The following is a 20,625-nucleotide window of genomic DNA, read 5'->3' as shown; positions in this document are numbered from 1 at the left end:
GTTTCCTTTTGTCTCCTCTCCTCTCCTTGTCTCCTCTCCTTGTTTCCTCTCCTCTTGTCTCCTCTCCTCTCCTCTCCTCCTGTAAACCACTTGACCTCCTTATTATTTTGACTCCTTCAGGCTGAGGAGCATCTCTCCTCTGTCTCTCTGACTCTTTCAGCTCCACAACGTGTTTTGTAGCCTCGGGTCACGTTTAAACACACACACACACACACACACACACACACACACACCGTCGTCAGTGTAAACCCACAAACATCCTGTTTACACACATGATTCCTGCATGTATTATTAATGTGTCCAGCAGGAGTGTGTGTGTGTGTGTGTGTGTGTGTGTGTGTGTGTGTGTTAGCCTGTTAGCTCGTCCCCTCACTTCCACTTAGCAGACATAATGATGGTGAATTATTCACCGGCGTTTGAATAATTCAAGGTGAAAACGCTTGTTGACTGGGGGAGAAAATGTGCCAATCTGCTGTCTTCAGCTTCAGCCTGGACGCTGCTAATGAGGGGAGACACACACACACACACACACACACACTCACACCTGCAGTGGTCCTGTGTCCCGTCCGCGGTATGGAAAATTTCAAACACAACGATATACGAACTTTTCAAGCGTTTTATGCGCTAAATTTCATTTCAAAGTGGAAATCCTGTGTGTAATCCAGTAGTCAGTAAACAGGAGAAGAAGAAGGAGAGAGAAAACAACAACAACAAAAAGAGAGAAAATGGAGAGAAGTCTTTAGGAATTTTATGTCTTTTTGTGGTCATTTTATGTCTATTTTGGGAATTTTTTGTCTTTTTTTGGGTCAATTTGTGTCCTTTTTTGGTCAATTTGTGCCTTTTTTTGGTCATTTTGTTATTTATTTGGTAAATTTGTGTCTTTTTTTGGTCAATTTGTGTCTTTTTTAGTCAATTTGTGTCTTGTTTTGGGTCAATTTGTGTCTTCTTTGGTCAATTTGTGTCTTTTTTTGGTCAATTTGTCTCTTTTTTGTCAATTTGCGTCTTTTCTGGTTATTTTGTGTCTTTTTTGGTCAATTTTTAGCCTCCTTTGGTCTTTTTACGTCTATTTTTGTCATTTTGTGTCTTTCTTTGTGTGCTGATATCTCGACCCTTGTTGGAGAGTTTCTGCTTCAGACTCTGTGCTAACTTTATAAAAAACTGAGCCACACATTTCACATGACGACCTTTAATCACTTCTACTATTTAAACAGTCTACAGAGTGTCTTTCTGAGGAGACAACACCTTTGTTTTTAATTTCCCTGTATCTTATTTGAAGCCCCGCCCCCCCTGGCGTTCAGGTCAGTCGTCGCTGTCGTCTTCTTCGTCGGGGTCACGACTCTCGTAGCCGTCCTCGGGGAAGAAGCTGTCGGGGTTCTCCTGGTCGTCTGCAAACTCGTCGTCGTCCTCCGTGTTGACCCTCCCGGACAGGACGTCCTCGATCCAGTCCTCCAGCTCCTCCGGCGTGGGCAGGTCCTCGTCGTTGGACATGTCCAGCCACACGCTGTCCGCCTGAAACACAAAGGAGGTCCAGGTGAGCGTTCAAAAAAAGACACAAAATGACCGAAAAAAGACTTCAAATGACCAAAAACGACACAAAATGACCGAAAAAAAGATGAAAATTACCCAAAAAATGTGAAATGACCAAAAAAAGACATAAAATGACCCAAAAAAATCCTTAAAATGTGAAAAGACAAAAAAAGACTTAAAATTACCAAAAAAGGACACGAAATGACCGAGAAAAGACTTAAAATTACCAAAAAACACACAAAATGACGGAAAAAAATGTGAAAATGACCAGAAAAGACACAAAATGACAAAAAAAGATCAAAATGACCAAAAAAGACTTTAAATGACACCCCCAAAAAATGTTAAATGACCAAATAAGACATAGAATGACCAAAGAAACACTTAAAATTACCCCAAAAAATGTGAAAAGACAAAAAAGACCCAAAATTACCAAAAATTACCAAAAAAGGACACAAAATGACCGGAAAAAAAACTTAAAATGACCAAAAAAGATGTTAAATCACCCATAAAAAATGTTTAAAAAAACCAAATAAAACTTAAAATGACAAAAAAAACAATAAATGACCGAAAAAGATGTAAAATTGCCATAAAAAGAAAACATTACACCAGAACTCACATCTGTGACGTTTACGACACCGATCTGAGGCCTGAACAGGTCCAGCTTGAAGGTTTTCTCCCAGTAGGTTGTCAGCTGAAAGAGGCGAGAAACCCAAAATTAAAAAACAACTTTTTTAACCTCTTGTTATAAATGAAAAGCTGAAGATGAGGCGAACCAGAGGGAAGTCGTCCGGGTCGATCCAGACGATGCTCAGCTCCGGGTTGTTGGTGTTGTCTCTCGCTACGTCTTTCAGGATCTCCAGGAACTCGTAGCCGTCTGAGGAAGAGAAACCAGAGCTCACTGTGAGAGAATTATAGAAAACTAGAATTTTTCTTCTTTTTCACCAATCGAAAAGTGAAAGTTCCCCTCGAACAGAAAGCATTTTTTGGTGTCTTTTTTGGTCATTTTTTGGTCAATTTATGTCTTTTTTTGTCATTTTTTGGTAATTTTGTGTGTTTTTTGGTCATTTTTTGGTAATTTTGTGTCTTTTATTGGTCAATTTGTCTTTTTTTGCTCATTCTATGTATCTATGTATGTATTTTTATAATATCCATCTTCTTGTCTTGGCTTCCACAAACAGTGTGTACGTGAGAGGAATAAAAAATAGATTTGGATTAATCTGCTAAATGAAAAGGGGAAAAGCTCAGACCTGGATCTTCCTCCTCTGCAAACGCTACGATATGTATTCCATCCATGTCGTCCTCCTAGGAATTAAAAAAGTTCACCTCAAATCAGCTTAAATTCTATTAAAATGCATGTGTGCAGGATAGTTTTAGGGAGCCGACTCACCCAGGTTTCAAACATGTTCTCAGCCCGGAGCTTCCTCAGAGTGGCCCTGTGGAGAGAAGGAAAGTTTAACCAGGTTTCTACAGTTTAAATATCCAGTAAAAGGTGTAAATGTGATGAACCTTCTGTGCTGCGTGACGAACTCGACGATGTCCAGCTCTGACAGAGGTCTGCCCGGCAGGATGGCCGGCTCCTCCATGAACGGCTCGTAGAAATTCACCTCGTTCATCTTCAGGGAGAGATGTTTGGCTACCTGGAGCATAAACAGACCAGTTCATCATGAGACCCTCTGACTGGTTTTAGCTCTAAAGCTCATTAACACATGGTGGAAGAGAGTCACTGCTTCTAACCAAGAGATCGTCCCTAAAACCATGAAGCAAAATGTTGAAATGTGGCATAAAAGAAAAAGTGAATCAGTGAGTTTGCATCAAATAAACAAAGCTGCAGTAATGTCCTTTGGTCAGCAGGTGGCAGTGTAATGTGACAGTGTAATGTGTATCTTTTTTGGTCATTTTACGTATTTTTTGGTCAATTTGTGTCTTTTATGGTCATTTTACGTCAATATTGTTAATTTAGTGTCTTATTTTGATCAATTTGTGTCTTTTTTTGGTCAATTTGTCTCCTATTTTTGGTAATCTTACATCTTTTTTTGTTCAATTTGTGTTTTTTTTTTGTACTTTTAACGTCTATTTTGGTCTTTTGTGTTTGTAAGAGGAATAAAAAGTGGGTTTATTAGATTTGGAAGCTTGCAAATATGTATTTTCTTATGTCGACAAGACTTACAGTTTTATCAAATGTAGCAAATGTTTTGTGTCTTTAATTGGTCACTTTGTGTCATTTTTTGGTCGATTTGTGTCTTTTTTGGTCAATTTGTGTCATTTTTTGGTCAATTTGTGTCTTTTTTTGGTCAATTTGTTCCTTTTTAGACCATTCTATGTCTTTTTCGGTCATTTTGTGTCTTTCATTGGTCAATTTGTGTCTTTTTTTGGTCAATTTGTGGGGGTTTTTTTTGGTCTTTTTATTTGTTTTTTGCTCAATTTGTGTCTTTACTGTTAACTGTAGTGCAGTCGCCCCCTGCTGGCCATTAGAAAGAATGCAGCTTTAAGGCATATTTTCTTATAATATCCATCTTCTTGTCTGACTCTCGGCTTCTACAAACAGTGTGTACGTGAGAGGAATAAAAAGACGATTTGGACGCTTTAAATGCAAATGAGTATTTTGTTATGTATAAGAGGACTTACAGATTTATCAAATGTAGCAAAGAACTTGATGTAGGGCTGAAAACGCTCCGAGGCCTCCTGGAAAGCTTTGTAGTCTGAGAGAAACAGAGAAACAGAGAGACAAAGAGACAGAGAGAGATTGATGATGAACTGGCAGAAAGTAAAGTGTGAAACTTTATGATTGTCAGTCTGCTCACACCCCGAGTCTTAAATCTACAGGATGTGATGAGAGAGACAAGCAGCCGAAGCCTCCCGCCTCATTCTCTTTCCCATCATGCCTCTGGTGTCTCACACAGTAACAAAGTCTCCTTTAATGCACTTTTATACGCCTGTAACGCTGCTCACAACAAGGTCAGAGCCCAGGAACAGCCTCATAATGAAACTGTCATACTGGAGCAGATAGCATCTTCTTCTTTTCACACAGGAACTATAATTGCAGTTTGACCTATTAGAGGGAGAACTAGAAGCTATATAAAGGCTCTCAGGGGGCCCAGCGTCTGGAACCAGGTCCCTTCATGGTGATGTGGCTCCATTAGCCTCCACATCCCATTAACATCACTGGAGCAGCTTTAACCCATTCATTACTGCAGTCATAGTACTAATACACACTGTCAGATTACTGCAGTAATAGTACTAATACACACTGTCAGATTACTGCAGTACAAGTACTAATACACACTGTCAGATTACTCCACTGCAGTACAAGTACTAATACACACTGTCAGATTACTGCAGTACATGTACTAATACACACTGTCAGATTACTGCAGTACATGTACTAATACACACTGTCAGATTACTCTACTGCAGTACAAGTCCTGCATGCAAAACTATTTTATTATTATTTAATTAGGATGCTTCTCTTTCTTTTCTCATTATTATTATTATTATTATTACTATTATTATTATCATTATTATTTTATATTTTATTATTATTATTTTTTGATTATTATAATCATTCTTATTATTTTACATTAATATGGTTTTCTGTTTTTATTATTATTATACTTTTATCTTTATTGTTATTATTACTTTTTTAGTTATATATATATGTTATATATATTATTATTGCTATTATAATCATTATTATTATTATTTTAAGTATGTTTGTAAGTTTTTTAAATTATTATTATTATTTTATCTTTTATTATTATTATTATTGCTATTATCGTTATTATTTTAAGTATGGTTTTATGTTTTTTTTAATTATTATTATTATTATACTTTTATCTTTTTTATTATTATTATCTGTATTATTATTTGTTATTATTGTGAATTAATCTATCGTGATGAATTGTGATTAATTCACTACTTTTCATATTTTTTGTGTGTTTAATTTCGACTAGTGAAGTAAAAAGCACAATATTTGCCTCTTAATGTAGAAGGAGAAGAATGAAATGTAAATACTTGAGTAAATGTACTCAGTTACTTTCCACCTCTGTGTGATAAATTAAATTAATTAAAGTGTTTGTTGGTGAACTAACATGAATCTTCTCCTCTGAAGTATCCGATGAGGCGGATATCTTCCTCCATCCTCTCGAAGGCTCTCAGCTCCATGGCGTTGTTGATCATCTCCACCGGGTCCTCCAGCACCTGTAGGGGGCAGCAGAGCAGGAGAGGGAGGGTTCTGCTGTCACAAAAGGTTCAACGGGTTCTTAAAGAGGAACTGAGACCACAAACACCTTTTATTCTGCTGAAAACCAACATATTGGGGATTGATTTAGGTCCAAATCTTGCCATTAGAGTGCAAAGTTTTCGAATGTTAGGGTATAAATATGCATAAACACACTTACTGGGGGCCCTAACATAATTAATATTAATTAATATTAAAATACTGCCAGAAGAAAATGAATCCAAATATGTAATTTACATGTTTTCTAATGAGGCTGCAGCTGCTAATTGCTTGAGGATTTTTGTCTCTTAAGGGCTTCCAAAATAACACATGAAAATATATATAAAATAATAATAACAATAATTAATAATAATAATAATAATAATAATAATAAAAAGAAGAAAATAATAATAAAAGTAGCACAGTAATAATAATAATGATAATAATAAATACATTAAATAATGAATGGATTAAATAATAAAAAAGAAAATAATAAAAATAGTATAATAATTATAATATAATAATCCTAATAAAATAATTTTAAAAAGTATAATAATAATAAAGATAAAAATATAATAATAAATTGAAAAAACAGAAAACCATAATTACAATAATAATTCATAATAATATATACATACAATAATAATAATAATAGTCATAGTAATAAAAAAGAAGGAAAAAAGAAGAAGAATCCGAATAAAATAATAAAAAATATAATAATAATAATAATAAAGATAAAAATATAATAATATAATAATAATAATAATAAAAAACAGAAAGTCATACTTAAAATAATAAATATTATTTATAATAATAATAATAATAATAAAAGGGAAAAGAATAATCCTACTAAAATCATTTTAAAAATATCAGAAATATTGCCCCTCACGTCCAGCAGGAACTCCACCAGAGTGTCTGCTGAGAGTTCTCCATCAAACTCGATGACTCGGTCGTCTTTGAACACGTACAGACTGCCGACCTCCTCCAGACCTGATCACAGCACAGATTAATACATGACTGTTAATAAAACACTACAGCATTTATAGTTGGAGTACATTTGTGACTCTTTTGGACGAAGCAAAGTCTCCCACAGGAGAAGACTCTACATGAGATTATGAGATATTAAAGTAAAACCAGATTCAGAGCCTCAGCCTGCAGAGTTCTGCAGCAGAGATCCAGATAAAGAGTCTCACCCAGCTTCCTGGCCACCTTGTTGTCCTTCTGAGCGTCCACCATCCCGAAACCGATGTCTTTGTTCTCCAGGACCTGAGCTGTGAGCTGACAGTCACACACACAAACATCAGTCAGAAATTATTATCATCTCTAGAATATTACAGGACAGGATGTAAAAAAAAAGTCCTTTTAAGGACCCTACGCCTCCAGGAAAAGTACTGAAATATAGATTTAAATTATGGCAAGTAGTTCAATCAGAAAAAACAGCTATTATTATTATTATCTTTGTTATTATTATAATTATTAGTATAATTTTTGTTTTTATTATTATTGCTATTAGTATAGTCATCATTGTTATTTAAAATATGGTTTTCTGTTTTTTAATATTGTTGGTTTTTTCTTTTTCACTTTTCATCATGTTTTTTGTGTTAAATCTCGACTGTAGTGGAGTAAATAGTTCAATATTTACCTCTAAATGTAGTGGAGTAGAAGTATGAAGTTACATACAATGGAAATACTTGAGTAAATGTTACTTTCCACCTCTATGTGTGATAAATTAGAGTGCATGTAGTACATGCAATAAATATTTAATAATATTAACAGTAGAAACAATATGCACAAATATGAAGTTTATTAAATGAAGGAAGGAGCTGTGCAAATGCAAAAGTTTTCAAGTTAAAATTTTTTATATTTGCACTGTGCAGATAATGGCATATGTCTGTGCATTATGTTAATGTAATATATAGACTCTTAGGTGGAGGGGGAGGAAATAAACTGGGTGAGAAAAAAGGTTTTCTGACTTTTTTTCTTGTGAAATGCTGCAAAGTTTGACCTCCTCTGGTCTGTTTTTCTTTTGAATTCTCTACAATATCAAGCTCAACATGAAACTCATGAAGCTATAAGAGCACAGAGAGCTCAGACCTGAAGAAAGTCGGCTCAGATCAGCTCCAAAATATAGACAAAAAATATAAATTTAAATGTAAAAACCTCCTCTGTGGCAGCAATGAGTGACGAGGCTATTACATATTTGGGAAGCAGAGATGTAGTCTGATAAAACTTCCAGTAAATCAAGATTTAAAGCTGCAAAATCCAGGTTAAAGCTGCAGTTTTCACCGTCTGATCCTTAAAAAGACTCTCTGAAATCACCTTGACTCTAAATAAACTCCACGGATCAAAACACCCTCCACTCTGCACCGCACGCTGCTGATCTGAGCCGACTCTGTGTGTGTGTTTCTGTTAGTGTGTGTGTGTTTCTGTTAGTGTGTGTGTGTGTTTCTGTTAGTGTGTGCATGCTAAAAGCCCCCTGTGGAGTTTTCCTGTTGGAGGGAAGCTGTGAGTCAGAACTGCTTTCCTCTCAGCTCTCGAGGAAGAAAAACAGATTTAGAAGAGTAACGCTGTTTCTGTTCCTGTGCATGAAAGGAGACATTGAGGCGTGCAGCAGTGATCTCTGACAGGATGCAGGAGAACATGCACTTATTTCCATCCTGCAGCCGGATAGTGAGGAGTTTTGGGACGAGCTATAATTAACAGAACGACCTAGAAAAGATCCCTGAACCACAGAGGAGCCACATAATGGGATTAAAACACAGAGAGAGAGAGAGAGAGAGAGAGAGAGAAGGTGGATGTGTGACAGCTGTGAAGCTTTAAGCAGACAGGAGAAGAAGAATGAGGCGTTCAGGGACACTAGATGACTTGTTATGACAGGTTCGAGTCTGCAGGTCTGACCTGCGGAGATCTGAGCTTCTGATTATTGAAAAGTTTTTATGCAACAATCAGATTTTTTAAGATATATGAGGGGGAATTATGCCACAACACATGTTCAATACGTGTGTGTGTGTGTGTGTGTGTGTGTGGCTGCAGACCTGTGTGTGTGTTTTGCTGCAGGCCTGAGTGTGTGTGTGTGTGTGTGTGTGGCTACAGACCTGAATGTGTGTGTGTGTGTGTGTGTGTGTGTGTGTGTGTGTCTGTGTGTGTGTGTGTGTGAGGCTGCAGATCTGAGTGTGTGTGTGTGTGTGTGTGTGTGTGTGTGTGTGTGTGTGGCTGCAGACCTGTGTGTGTGTGTGTGTGTGTGTGTGTGTGTGTGGCTACAGACCTGAGTGTGTGTGTGTGTGTGGCTGCAGACCTGAGTGTGTGTGTGTGTGTGTGTGTGTGTGTGTGTGTATGTGTGTGGCTGCAGACCTGAGTGTGTGTGTGTGTGTGTGTGGCTGCAGACCTGTGTGTGTGTGTGTGTGTGTGTGTGTGTGTGTGTGTGTGTGTGGCTGCAGACCTGAGTGTGTGTGTGTGTGTGTGTGTGTGTGTGTGTGGCTGCAGACCTGAGTGTGTGTGTGTGTGTGTGTGTGGCTGCAGACCTGAGTGTGTGTGTGTGTGTGTGTGTGTGGCTGCAGACCTGAGTGTGTGTTGCTATATATTTAGCACGTTACTAAATGTAATATCTTTTGATTTTGATAGTTAAACAAAATAAAAATAAAATAATATATCAACTTAATTGTAAATAATTATTTTAACAGTCCAGTTTAGAAGTCCTGCAATCAAAACTTACTGAATTTATAGTACAAAATAATCAAAATGTACTTAAAGCATCAAAAGTAAAAGTACTCGTTATGCAGATTGTTTTATATATTCTAAATATATTATTAGATTTTTTTTATTGATGCATTTGTTTAAGCTGTTTTTTGTGTTAAATCTCGTCCTAAAAAGTAACTAAAGCTGTCAGATAAATGAAGTGGAGTAAAAAGTTCAATATTTACCTCTAAAATGTAGTGAAGTAGAAGTATAAAGTTGCATAAAATATAGAAATACTTAAGTAAAGTACAAGTACAAGTCTCTTTTTTTGGGACATTTTGTGCATCTTTTTTTTGTAATTTGCACCTATTTTTAGCTGATTTGTTCCTCTTTACAGTCTATTTATGTTGTTTTTGCTAGTTTGGTGCAACTTTTTTATAATTTACATCTCTTTCTAGTTGTTTTATGTCCCAGAATAGACATTTTGTGTGTAATGATTTTACATAAATCACATGTTTTTATGTTAAATCTCGACCTCAGATAAATGTAGTGGACTAAAAAAGTTCAATTTTTGCCTCTAAATTCAGTGGAATAGAAGTATAAAGTTGCACAAAATGGAAAAACTCAAGTAAAGTTCAAGTAGAAGTAAACGTATAAAGCTGAATTACACCTTTTTACAGCATGCATGAACTTAAATTGCATATTTTTTCTTTATATATCATCACTTTAAGTGTCCTCCTGACCTCCAGCACCAGCTCGGTCATCTGGAACCTCTTCTGCAGGCCTTTGTTGGCGCTCAGCGGCTCGTGGTAGAACAGACACAGCAGATCGAACCTCTTCAGAGCCTTCTTGTAGTTTCTCTCGTGGATGTCCAGCACTCGGTCCTTCCCGTCGAAGTTTGGGAACTCCAGACCTTCTTCAGCGCTGCAGAAGATCACCAGGCGGAGCAGGAGGCCCGACAGCACGGAGAGACACAGCTGCTGCATGATGAGACGCTTTCAGGACACAATAAAGTTCAAAAGAACCCAACAAGATGTGCAGATTCTCTGGCAGATATGAAATATTCTCCTCTGCACCTTTCTCCTGTCTCCTCCTCTCTCCGTCACTCAGTCTCACGGCCCCAGATCTCCCCGGAGAGCCTCTTTTTTTCTCTTTCTTCTCATATGTAATCATGTCCTTGACATGAATTCATAAATGAGCCCAGAGGAACTGTTTCATCAGCCACTTAATCAGCAAATCATCACATTTATTTATTTATTTATTTAACATTTTTGCAAACAACACAGTTGATCTAAAGTGTTTCATGCAGAGAGGAAAACAGAACGAAGGAAACAAATACACTCGTACTGCCTTTATTTGTTGTTTCTGGTTTTTTAATACCATTTTTGTTTACACTCTTTCTTAATATAAGTGTCTCTGAGTACCTTATGAAGCTCTATATGAATTAAATGTATTTTTATAATTATTATAAAGAGAGAAAGCAGTAATAAAATGTATGTATATATAAATAAAATGTCAATGATAATAATAATGATGATGATAAAAATATATAGTAGTATAATAATAATAATATAATAATGATAATAATAATAATAATTCCATTAAGAATGTATGAAATTATTTTTTCTCAATTATTTTTTATTTCTTGAATCTTTACTTCAGGTCCCTGATTTATAAAGCATTTTGTTTCTAAAAACATGATCAATTATTTCTTTTTGGCTATTTTCTGAGTTATGAAACAATAAAACGAGATATCCAAATACATTGTGTGGAAAAAAATAAAATAATATATCAACAAAATAAAATAATGAGTTTGAAGTTTGTTTTATCCAATGTTCAGATTTATGACCTGGAAATATATTCAAATAAGCTCATATTTAGTGTACATTTGCATATATAAACATAACACTTCAAAAAACTGGTAATGCAAAATATATTGCCTTAATGTAAATAACAAACTGGGGAAGTTTCATGGTGATATCTATAAGTTTTCCAATTTTGGGCTCGTCTTCTAAACATTACGGTAATTTGTAAGTGAATTTCAGTGTGCGCATTACCGTAATGACGGAGTCAGACCAGAGCAGCAGATCACAGATCGCCGCTTTGTTCAGACAGCGCTGGAGGATCGAGGGAAACATGGAGCGCGTTTGGCTCTGGAGGCTTTTAACTCTGTTACAACTTTGTGTTTTATGTTTTGTTCCAGCTTCAGGTAATAATACACATTTAAACTATTAACACAACTCATAAAAACCGCATTTAAAAGCGGTATGAGGACGTTGCTGCATTAAGTTTCGCTGTATCTGCTCAACGAAGCTAACTGTGCTAATTCACAGTTTGCATTCATTGTGTTTCTGCAGAAACTTTGCAGAAAACGACTTCTATAAATAGTTATATTTATTAAAGCGGACGGGTGTTTGTGTAGCAGGTTATCTGCAGCTAATCTGCACTAAATGTTCTGTATTTATTCAGTTAAAGTCACTCAGAGTGTTTCTGCTGCAGCTGCATGTTGATTTCATGTGATTTAAAGAAGTGAAATGCAGGATTAAGACACTGAGCTGCTCCTTTATGACCCACTAGCCTTGTTCCACCAACAGGTTAATCACACTCACGACATGTAGCTGAATTAAACCATTAATCCAATTTAAAATGCAGTTTTTACACCATTTTTCTCTCTTGTTTGCAGGCCAGCAGTGGGAGAAGATTAAAGAGAAGATTTCTGATGCTGTGAAGGTTCACACACCCTGCAGCTCCGCCAACTGCAGCTGCCACCTGAGGTGAAAACAAAAAAACCTTCTCCTCTATTATTGTAGCTGAGATTTCTCCAAACTAACAGAGGTTAGATGAATGAGCGAGGCTGTAGCTGGCAGATTTGACTGCTTTTTTCACATGAAAAATCTGCCTTTATTGCATTGTCACAAATATAATATTGCTTGTGCAAATAATAAACTGTGTTTTAAAGAGACTTTGGCCTCTCTGAGATAATCTAGTCCAGATTTGAGCAGTCTAGGTACAGAGGTTTTCCATCCAGATTTGGTCTAAAGTGGCCCACATATGAAAAAAACTGGGATTAAAACTTTAACATCTGCCTTAATGCATTTTTTACAAATAGAATAAAGCATGCACAAATCAGCAGCTGTATTTCAAAGAGTGTTTAGCCTCTCTAAAATCGCCTAGTCCAGATTTGAACAGTATATGTAAAGTGGTTTTCCATATAGTCCTGGTTTGATGTGGTCCACGTATGAAAAAAAGTCGGGAAATCTGCATTTATTGCATTGTCACAAATAGAATATTGCTTGTGCAAATAAGAAACTCTGTTTTAAAGAGACTTTGGCCTCTCTGAGATAATCTAGTCCAGATTTGAGAAGTCTAGGTACAGAGGTTTTCTATCGGGACCTGGTCTAAAATGGCCCACGTATGGAAAAAGCTGGGATAAAAGCAGTAAAATCTGCCTTTATTGCTTTTTCACAAACAGAATAAAGCATGCACAAACCAGGAAATGTGTTTTAAAGAGACTTTAGCCTCTCTAAAATCACCTAGTCAATATTTGAACAGTATATGTAAAGTGGTTTTCCATCTGGACCTGGTCTAATGTGGTCCACGTATGAAAAAAGCCGGTCATAAATCTGCATTTATTGCATTTTCACAAATACAATAAAGCATGCACAAATCAGAAACTGTTTAAAGAGACTTTAGCCTCTTTTTTTTAAATCTAGACCTGGTCTGAAGCGGTCCACATAGGGACAAAGCTGCGATAAAAGCAATAAAATGTCATTTTGACAATTAGAATAAAGCTTTAACAAATCTAAAAAGTGTGTCTCAGACAGCAGGAAGACTCTGTGTAATGTCTAACAGGCTTTCATAACAGTAAGAGGTACAAAAAACAACTTCAGGTTCCCTTAAATTTCCCCTAAATTGCAGAACCTGAAGCCAACTAATTATCCTGCAACAATAAACTTGCTAATATACCTTTATGCATGTTTTATCTAAAGACACTCAGAAACTGTGTGTGCAGCTTCTCTCTGCAGGTTAATTTATTAAATCATTGATTTCATGCTGTGTATTTGTGCCTCAGCGTCCTGCAGGACGACCTGCGTCCCTTTAAAGGGAGAATCTCTGAGGACCTGATGGCTGCGACGGTTCAGAGAGGCGTGGGGACTCACTACCAGGTGATCGGACACAAACTCTACCGGGAACACAACTGCATGTTTCCTGCCAGGTGAGGACACAAAACCACCTGATGCACGCTCTAAATCAGATTTATTTTTACTTTTCTGCAGGAATAACAAGTCTGATGGTTCCAGGAGAGATTATATATCCGGTATTTATGAGTCCAGTGTGTGTGTGTGTGTGTGTGTGTGTGTGTGTGTGTTCCAGGTGCAGCGGCGTGGAGCACTTCATCCTGCAGGTGATTGACAGGTTACCTGACCTGGAGATGGTGGTGAATGTGAGAGATTATCCTCAGGTCCCCAGCTGGGTTCAGCCCACGCTGCCCGTCTTCTCCTTCAGTAAGGTCAGAGTCTCCTCATCAGACACTACAGACACAATATATGTAATTATATGTATAAATATATGCATATATTAGAGGAAGGAATCCCCACGATCCAATTCTATCCTGCTACTTGAGTCACGATACGATATTATTGCGATTTGAAGCATTTTTCAGGTAATTTTTGACATTTTTTCTTGTGATTTTGACAGTTTTTTCTTGTAATTTTGGCTTTTTTTTATTGTGATTTTTAAGTTTTTTCCCGATAATTTTGACATTCTCTCTTGTGATTTTGAGGGTTTTTTATTGACATTTTCTCTTTTGATTTTGCCCTTTTTTTCAGGTAATTTAGACAATTTTTCTTGTCATTTTGAGACTTTTTCAGGTCATTTTTACCTTTTTTTTCTGGTAATTTTGACTTTTTTCTGGTAATTTTGACTTTTTTTCAGGTCATTTTGACTTTTTCTGGTAATTTTGATTTTTTTTCAGGTAATTTTGGTGCTTTTTCTTGTAATTTTGGCGCTTTTTCTTGTAATTTTGACTTTTTTTCATCTAATTTTGAAAAAAAAAATCTGGTAATTTAGACTTTTTTTCTTGTAATTTTATGCTTTTGTAATTGTAATTTTGGCAGTTTTTTCTTGTAAGTTTGACATTTATTTCAGGTCATTTTGACTTTTTTTCTTGTGTGAGTAAATGTGTATTTTTTAGTCTGAAATCACTTGTAGGCTCTGTTTCCTGTCTGATCTGGTGTAAAAGCAGCTTTTTTAAAAACACACACACCCGTTTCTTAGTGCAGTAACTGGTTTTATAACGTGGTTCTGATTGGTTCCTGCAGACGGCCGACTACCAGGACATCATGTATCCCGCCTGGACGTTTTGGGAAGGAGGACCTGCTGTCTGGCCCATTTACCCCACAGGCCTGGGGAGGTGGGACCTGATGAGGGACGACCTGAAAAAGTACAGCGAAACACCTTTATTTCTGTTATTTATTGGCATTAATGTTTAACTGAGTGTCTTCTGCAAACGGTGGATACATATATACTTCTCTTACTTAAAAATATATAAAAATATCTCTTTTTCTAGAGAGACCTGGTCAAGAAGGCAGAATAAAATAAGTACAAGTTATAAACACAGTTGGTACAAACAAGAAAATACAAATACAGACATTTTAAAAGGTTTTAAGCCTTTTTACAATACACTTTTTAGGAATCTGTTGTTTTTAAGTATATATTTTATAGGATAAATGATTTTAGTCATCAGTCATCTGAATCTTAAACTCTGTCTTTTGTTATTGTCCTGATTGAGAGTCCCAGTGAATTGTAATTCTTTATTTTTTATTAATATTTTTAGGCACAGCTTCTGGATTCTGATTCAAGTTTCTAGATTTCCCTTAATTTTACCTATTATTTTCTCCTTTTTTTTGTAATAAAATTGGAAACGAAGACAGAACAATAGAAAAAATAAATAAATGAATAATAATAAAAAATAATAGAGGGAAAATTAAGTCCACAGTCCAGCAAAAACATGCTGGACACAATAGAAAATAATAAATAAAAATAATAATAGAGGGAAAATTAAGTCCACCAAAAACATGATTGACACAAAGGAAAAAAAAAAAAAAAATAGTAAAAAATAATTGAAGGAAAATTAAGTCCACCAAAAACATGCTTCACACAAAAGAAAAATAATAATAATAAATAATAATAGAGGGAAAATTAAGTCACCAAAAACATGCTTGACACAATAGAAAATAATAATAATAAATAATAATAATAGAGGGAAATTAAGTCACCAAAAACATGCTTGACACAATAGAAAATAATAAATAAAAATAATAAAAAATAATAGAGGGAAAATTAAGTCCACCAAAAACATGCTTGACACAATAGAATATATATATAAATAATAATAAAAAATAATAGAGGGAAAATTAAGTCCACAGTCCAGTTGTTATTGTTCTGTTTCTAACATCCGGTGCAGTAAAAAAAAACACACATATTGTGCATTTAAATAATAATATGTTGCAGCCTCAGCCTGTGAAGTTTCTGATTTATTTGTGCCTTATTGTTTTAGGTCTGCAGCTCAGTGGCCGTGGAAGAAGAAAGAGTCCAGAGGATTCTTCAGAGGCTCCAGGTGGGTCCTGACTCTTTAATTAGAGGATAATATACAATAATCCTGATGTTTTTAACGTGTTCCTCAGCTTTAATCTCACCACACCTCCTCCGTCTCTCTGACAGGACCAGTCCGGAGCGGGACCCTCTGGTCCTCCTGTCCAGGGACGCTCCAGATCTGGTGGACGCCGAGTACACCAAGAACCAGGCCTGGAAGTCTGAGAAGGTCAGTGACTCTGAACCTCACAGAGCGAAATCAGAGGAACCTCATAGACTCATATCAGAGATCTATCAGAGTCTTTGTTTGCTTTGTTTATCAGGAGACAAACAGCAGCCGTATGGTTTCTCTTCTCTATTGACTCTATTGACTGTGTGTGTGTGTGTGTGTGTGTGTGTGTGTGTGTGTGTGTGTGTGTGTGTGTGTGTGTGTGTGTGTGTGTGTGTGTGTGTGTGTGTGTGTGTGTGTGTGTGTGTGTGTGTGTTTAGGACACGTTGGGGAGACCTCCGGCTAAAGAGATCCCTCTGGTGGATCACTGCAGATATAAGTGAGCTGAGTTCTGTTTCTAATGTTCTCTGGACACTTTTATGAAGCTCCATTAAAACTTTACGAGCTTCTCTGTCCTCCTCTCGTCCTTCACATATTTATTCTACTCCAAGGCCTGGCTTTAAGGCTTTAAGGCTTTATTTCTTGTCATTTTTACCTTTTTTCTTGTGATTTTGACTTTTCAGGGTTTTTTATGTTATTTTGACTTTTTTTACTTGTAATTTTAGCTTTTTTTTTCAGGTAATATTGACGTTTTTTTTGGAAGGTAATTTAGATTTTTTTTCTTGTGATTTTTTACTTTTCAGGTAATTTTGACATTTTTTTGTGATTTTTACTTTTTTCCCAGGTAATTTTAGCTTTTTTTCCCCAGGTAATTTTTACCTTTTGCAGGTAATTATAATTTTTTGTCTTGTCATTTTGACTTTTTTTGTTCTAATTTTGAAATTTTTTCTTTTGATTTTGAAATTTTTTCTTGTAATTTTAGCTTTTTATTCCAGGTAATTTTGACTTTTTTCTGGTAATTTTTTTCTTGTAATTTTGACTTTTTTTCTGGTAATTTTTATCCTTTCTTCTTATGATTTTTCCTTTTTTTCTTGTAAGTTTGACTTTTTTTGGCTAATTTTGACTTTTTTTCAGTTAATTTTTGACATTTTTTCTTATGATTTTTCCTTTTTTTCTTTTTCGTGTAATTTTGACCCTTTTTTTAGGTAATTTAGACTTTTTTGGGGGGGGTGATTTTTGAATTTTTTTCAGGTAATTTTGACTTTTTTTCTTGTAAACGTTGCCTTTTTTCATGTAATTTTGACTTTTTTTCAGTTAATTTTTGACATCTTTTCTTGTGACTTTGACTGTTTCCTGGTAATTTTGCCTTTTCTTCTTGTACTTTTGTCCCAGTTTTGTCCCTGATGCTCTCTGGACAGATTTATGAAGCTCTATAAAACTTCCTTTATGAGCAGCTTTACGAGCGTCTCTCTGTCCTTCTCTCGTCCTTCAGATATTTATTTAACTTCCGAGGTGTGGCCGCCAGTTTCCGTCTCAAACATCTCTTCCTCTGTGGTTCTCTGGTGTTTCATGTTGGAGATGAGTGGCAGGAGTTCTTCTACCCTCAGCTGAAGCCCTGGGTCCACTACGTCCCCGTAAGACAGGACCTCTCAGACCTCAGGTACCACCAGGACCACTGATCCAGTCTGGAGGGTTCTGGTTTATATTCTCCACCTCAAACTGTCTAACTAATGAGAAATCAATCTGCAGGACATCACCAGCTCTCTGCACATCTTTTATTTTATTATATTCTGACGTGTCTTCACATGTTGTGTCTCCTCAGGGAGCTGCTGCAGTTTGTTAAAGAGAACGATGCCGTCGCAGAGGAGATCGCCACCAGGTAATTAATCTAACTATCTATCCATCTATCCATCTATCTATCTATCTATCTATCTATCTGTCCATCTGTCCATCTGTCCATCTGTCCATCCATCCAGGAATTCGGATGGGACTGACAGAATTTGACACAGGAGAAAAAAAAGACGTAAAATTACTAAAAAAAAGACGTAAAATTACTAAAAAAGATGTCAAATGACTAAAAAAAGACGTAAAATTACAAAAAAAAAGAGGTAAAATGACTATAAATAGATGTAAAATGACCCAGCAACACGTAAAATTACTTTAAAAAAAGTCAAATGACCAAAAAAGACGTAAATGACCTATCTATCTATCTATCCATCTATCCATGGGACTATCAGACTTTGACACAGGAGGAAAAAAAGACGTAAAATGACTAAAAAAGACGTAAAATGACCAAAAAAAAGACGTAAAATTACTAAAAAAAGACGTAAAATGACTAAACAAAAGACGTGAAATGACTCATCAACACGTAAAATTACTAAAAAAAGATGTAAAATGACCCAAAAAAGTCGAATGACCAAAAAAGACGTAAAATTAGGCGTAAATGACCTATATATCCATCCATCCATCCATCCATCCACCCATCCATCCATCCTCAGAAAACGTTATTTCGGTCAATTATTTCTCCTCTTCATAAATACTAATTGGTGTTGTATTATATGTGGTTGTAAAGCCTGATTAGTCACCTTTACAGCGAGGTATCAGCTTGTAAAGATCATGCATTCATGGAACGAGCAACACAGCTAAACGTGTTGGTAGCGCCCTAAAAAAATTAGCCAAACTCCCCTTCAGTATCTCGTTGGTTGTTGTCCGTGCAGCCAGTCTGACTTCCTGTTTCCTGTCAGGGGGAACGAGTTCATCCTGCACCACCTGAGGATGGAAGACGTCTCCTGCTACTGGGAGCGACTCCTCACCGACTTCAGCCGCCTCCTCACCTACAAACCCAAGAAGAGGAGCAGCTACAACCAGATCGTCCAGCGGCCCAGCAGGACGGAGCTATGAGGGGGCGGGGCTTAGCAGCCGGCAGCTGTAGAGAAGGAAAACTGCATCATGAATGTAAAAGTAGCTCGTCTAAAGCTTTATTTCTCACCTCCAGTATTTTAGTCTCATGTTACTGAGTCACACAGTCGTAGCTGTAGGTTAGAGTTGATGCTGCCATACCTCCAGCCACCACTAGGGGGCCAAACGCCAATTATCACTCACCTGCCTCTAAAAAAAACAACTTTTCTTTTCATGGCTGCTCTTTTTTACTCACCAGCAAATCTGTCTGAGCTCTAAAGCTTCACTTCACATATTTTTACACTTTGAAATTCACCTTAATTGTCATGGAAACGGCTGGATGAACAACCCTGGTGATGTCATAGTGATGTCATCAGGGTTATTTCAGGTTAAGATATCCATTTAAAATAAAAATTCAGCCTTTAAAAAATGGGATTATGGAGTTTAAAAACAATAATGCATGGATGGTTTGAAAAAAAAACAGCTTTCTGTCAAATTGCATGATGGGAAATGTAGTATCAAGTGGTTTTGGAGCACTAAATGCTAACAATAAGGCCTCAAATGTATGGAAATAACCGACTATATTGCTAAAAATCAGATTTTTGTAACATTAATCACACCTGGACTGAGCTGCTCACCGATTTTCATTAATATTTCTGCTTCAAACTTGTATTTGAGCATCATTCTGCATATCCTTAAGATAAGTTTGGTGCCTTTGCTGAAGTAAAAACAGAATTTTACCCTTCTGAACACTGCAGCTGAGCACCTAAAACTTTAATTTTTAAATGTGATTTTGACTCTTTACTGCTGCTTAAATATCCACTAATAATAATACAAGTTACTGATCCATGCTGTTACATATTTAATGCAGTTATTTGTTACTGGAGGGCTATTTTTAGCTCTAAAAAAGCTGTAATATGCACCACATTTAATCCTTATTTGCTGTTTCTTTATCTGGAAAATCATCTAAAAGTCCAAATGTTCTGCTGCTCTTCCCTCTACTGGACAACTGAGGGAACTACAGTGTCATAACATCAATGTACTGTTTAATTCACTTGTTTATTGCAATAATTATACCAATGTCTACATTTTTAATAACTTGAAAACACAAGATAGTTATTTGCAGCCAACATCTCTTTCCACACTAAGTGCCAACGTCGAGCAATAATAATTTTAGAGAACATAGTTTGTATTTTGATGTGTAGTTCTAAAAGTTTTTTCACTTTTTACTGTGTCTTGGTGTTAAATGATGTACAGTCGAAGCAGGATAATGTTGGATATGTTGTAGTATTCACATTGTGCTGTCAACAAGCAGGTTTTCACCGATGGGACGTGTATTTTTTTACACTATTAAGAACTGTTAGAGGTGGATCGGACCAAAAAGCTGTGATGTGGAGTGTGAAAATTCAGATTGTTGTCATGACTTGTGCAGCATTTTTGTTTTTATGCCAATAAACTATTTGGTTCCTTACTAAAAACATCATTTTTTTAATGCACTGGTTGATTTTGAGGCTTTGAGATTTTATTTTCTCCCAGAATACTGGAAAGAAAACATCCAAAACAAATATTTCTGTGTATATTTGACTATATTTTGTAGATTTCTCCTAAATTTCTCCCACTCCTGCACAATATTATGTGTTTTTCCAATAAGAATGTATGAAATCTT

The 20,625-nt window shown here is 36.1% G+C and overlaps 2 protein-coding genes across 2 annotated transcripts; one reads left to right on the top strand and one right to left on the bottom strand.

Annotated features, from left to right (window-relative positions):
• Positions 1 to 1,119: 1,119 nt before the first annotated feature.
• On the bottom strand, positions 1,120 to 10,470 carry LOC131962671 (calsequestrin-2-like). Its single transcript, XM_059327658.1, has 11 exons — positions 10,162 to 10,470; positions 6,937 to 7,021; positions 6,633 to 6,733; positions 5,616 to 5,724; positions 4,153 to 4,226; positions 3,034 to 3,164; positions 2,915 to 2,960; positions 2,775 to 2,829; positions 2,301 to 2,401; positions 2,144 to 2,218; positions 1,120 to 1,509 (listed from the first exon to the last, which is right to left on the bottom strand). The coding sequence occupies exons 1-11, from the start codon at positions 10,402 to 10,404 to the stop codon at positions 1,300 to 1,302; spliced, it is 1,230 nt and encodes a 409-aa protein (XP_059183641.1). The 5' UTR covers positions 10,405 to 10,470; the 3' UTR covers positions 1,120 to 1,299.
• Positions 10,471 to 11,526: 1,056 nt separating this feature from the next.
• poglut1 (protein O-glucosyltransferase 1) lies at positions 11,527 to 20,437 on the top strand. The gene is made up of 11 exons (XM_059327659.1): positions 11,527 to 11,627; positions 12,102 to 12,192; positions 13,491 to 13,634; positions 13,793 to 13,928; positions 14,740 to 14,861; positions 15,978 to 16,037; positions 16,142 to 16,241; positions 16,502 to 16,560; positions 17,554 to 17,721; positions 17,884 to 17,940; positions 18,806 to 20,437. The coding sequence occupies exons 1-11, from the start codon at positions 11,555 to 11,557 to the stop codon at positions 18,960 to 18,962; spliced, it is 1,167 nt and encodes a 388-aa protein (XP_059183642.1). The 5' UTR covers positions 11,527 to 11,554; the 3' UTR covers positions 18,963 to 20,437.
• The last annotated feature ends 188 nt before the right edge of the window (positions 20,438 to 20,625 follow it).

This window comes from Centropristis striata, chromosome 24 (genome assembly GCF_030273125.1).
Source record: "Centropristis striata isolate RG_2023a ecotype Rhode Island chromosome 24, C.striata_1.0, whole genome shotgun sequence".
Classification (NCBI taxonomy): Eukaryota; Metazoa; Chordata; class Actinopteri; order Perciformes; family Serranidae; genus Centropristis; species Centropristis striata.
This window is presented reverse-complemented; position numbering and strand designations above follow the sequence as displayed.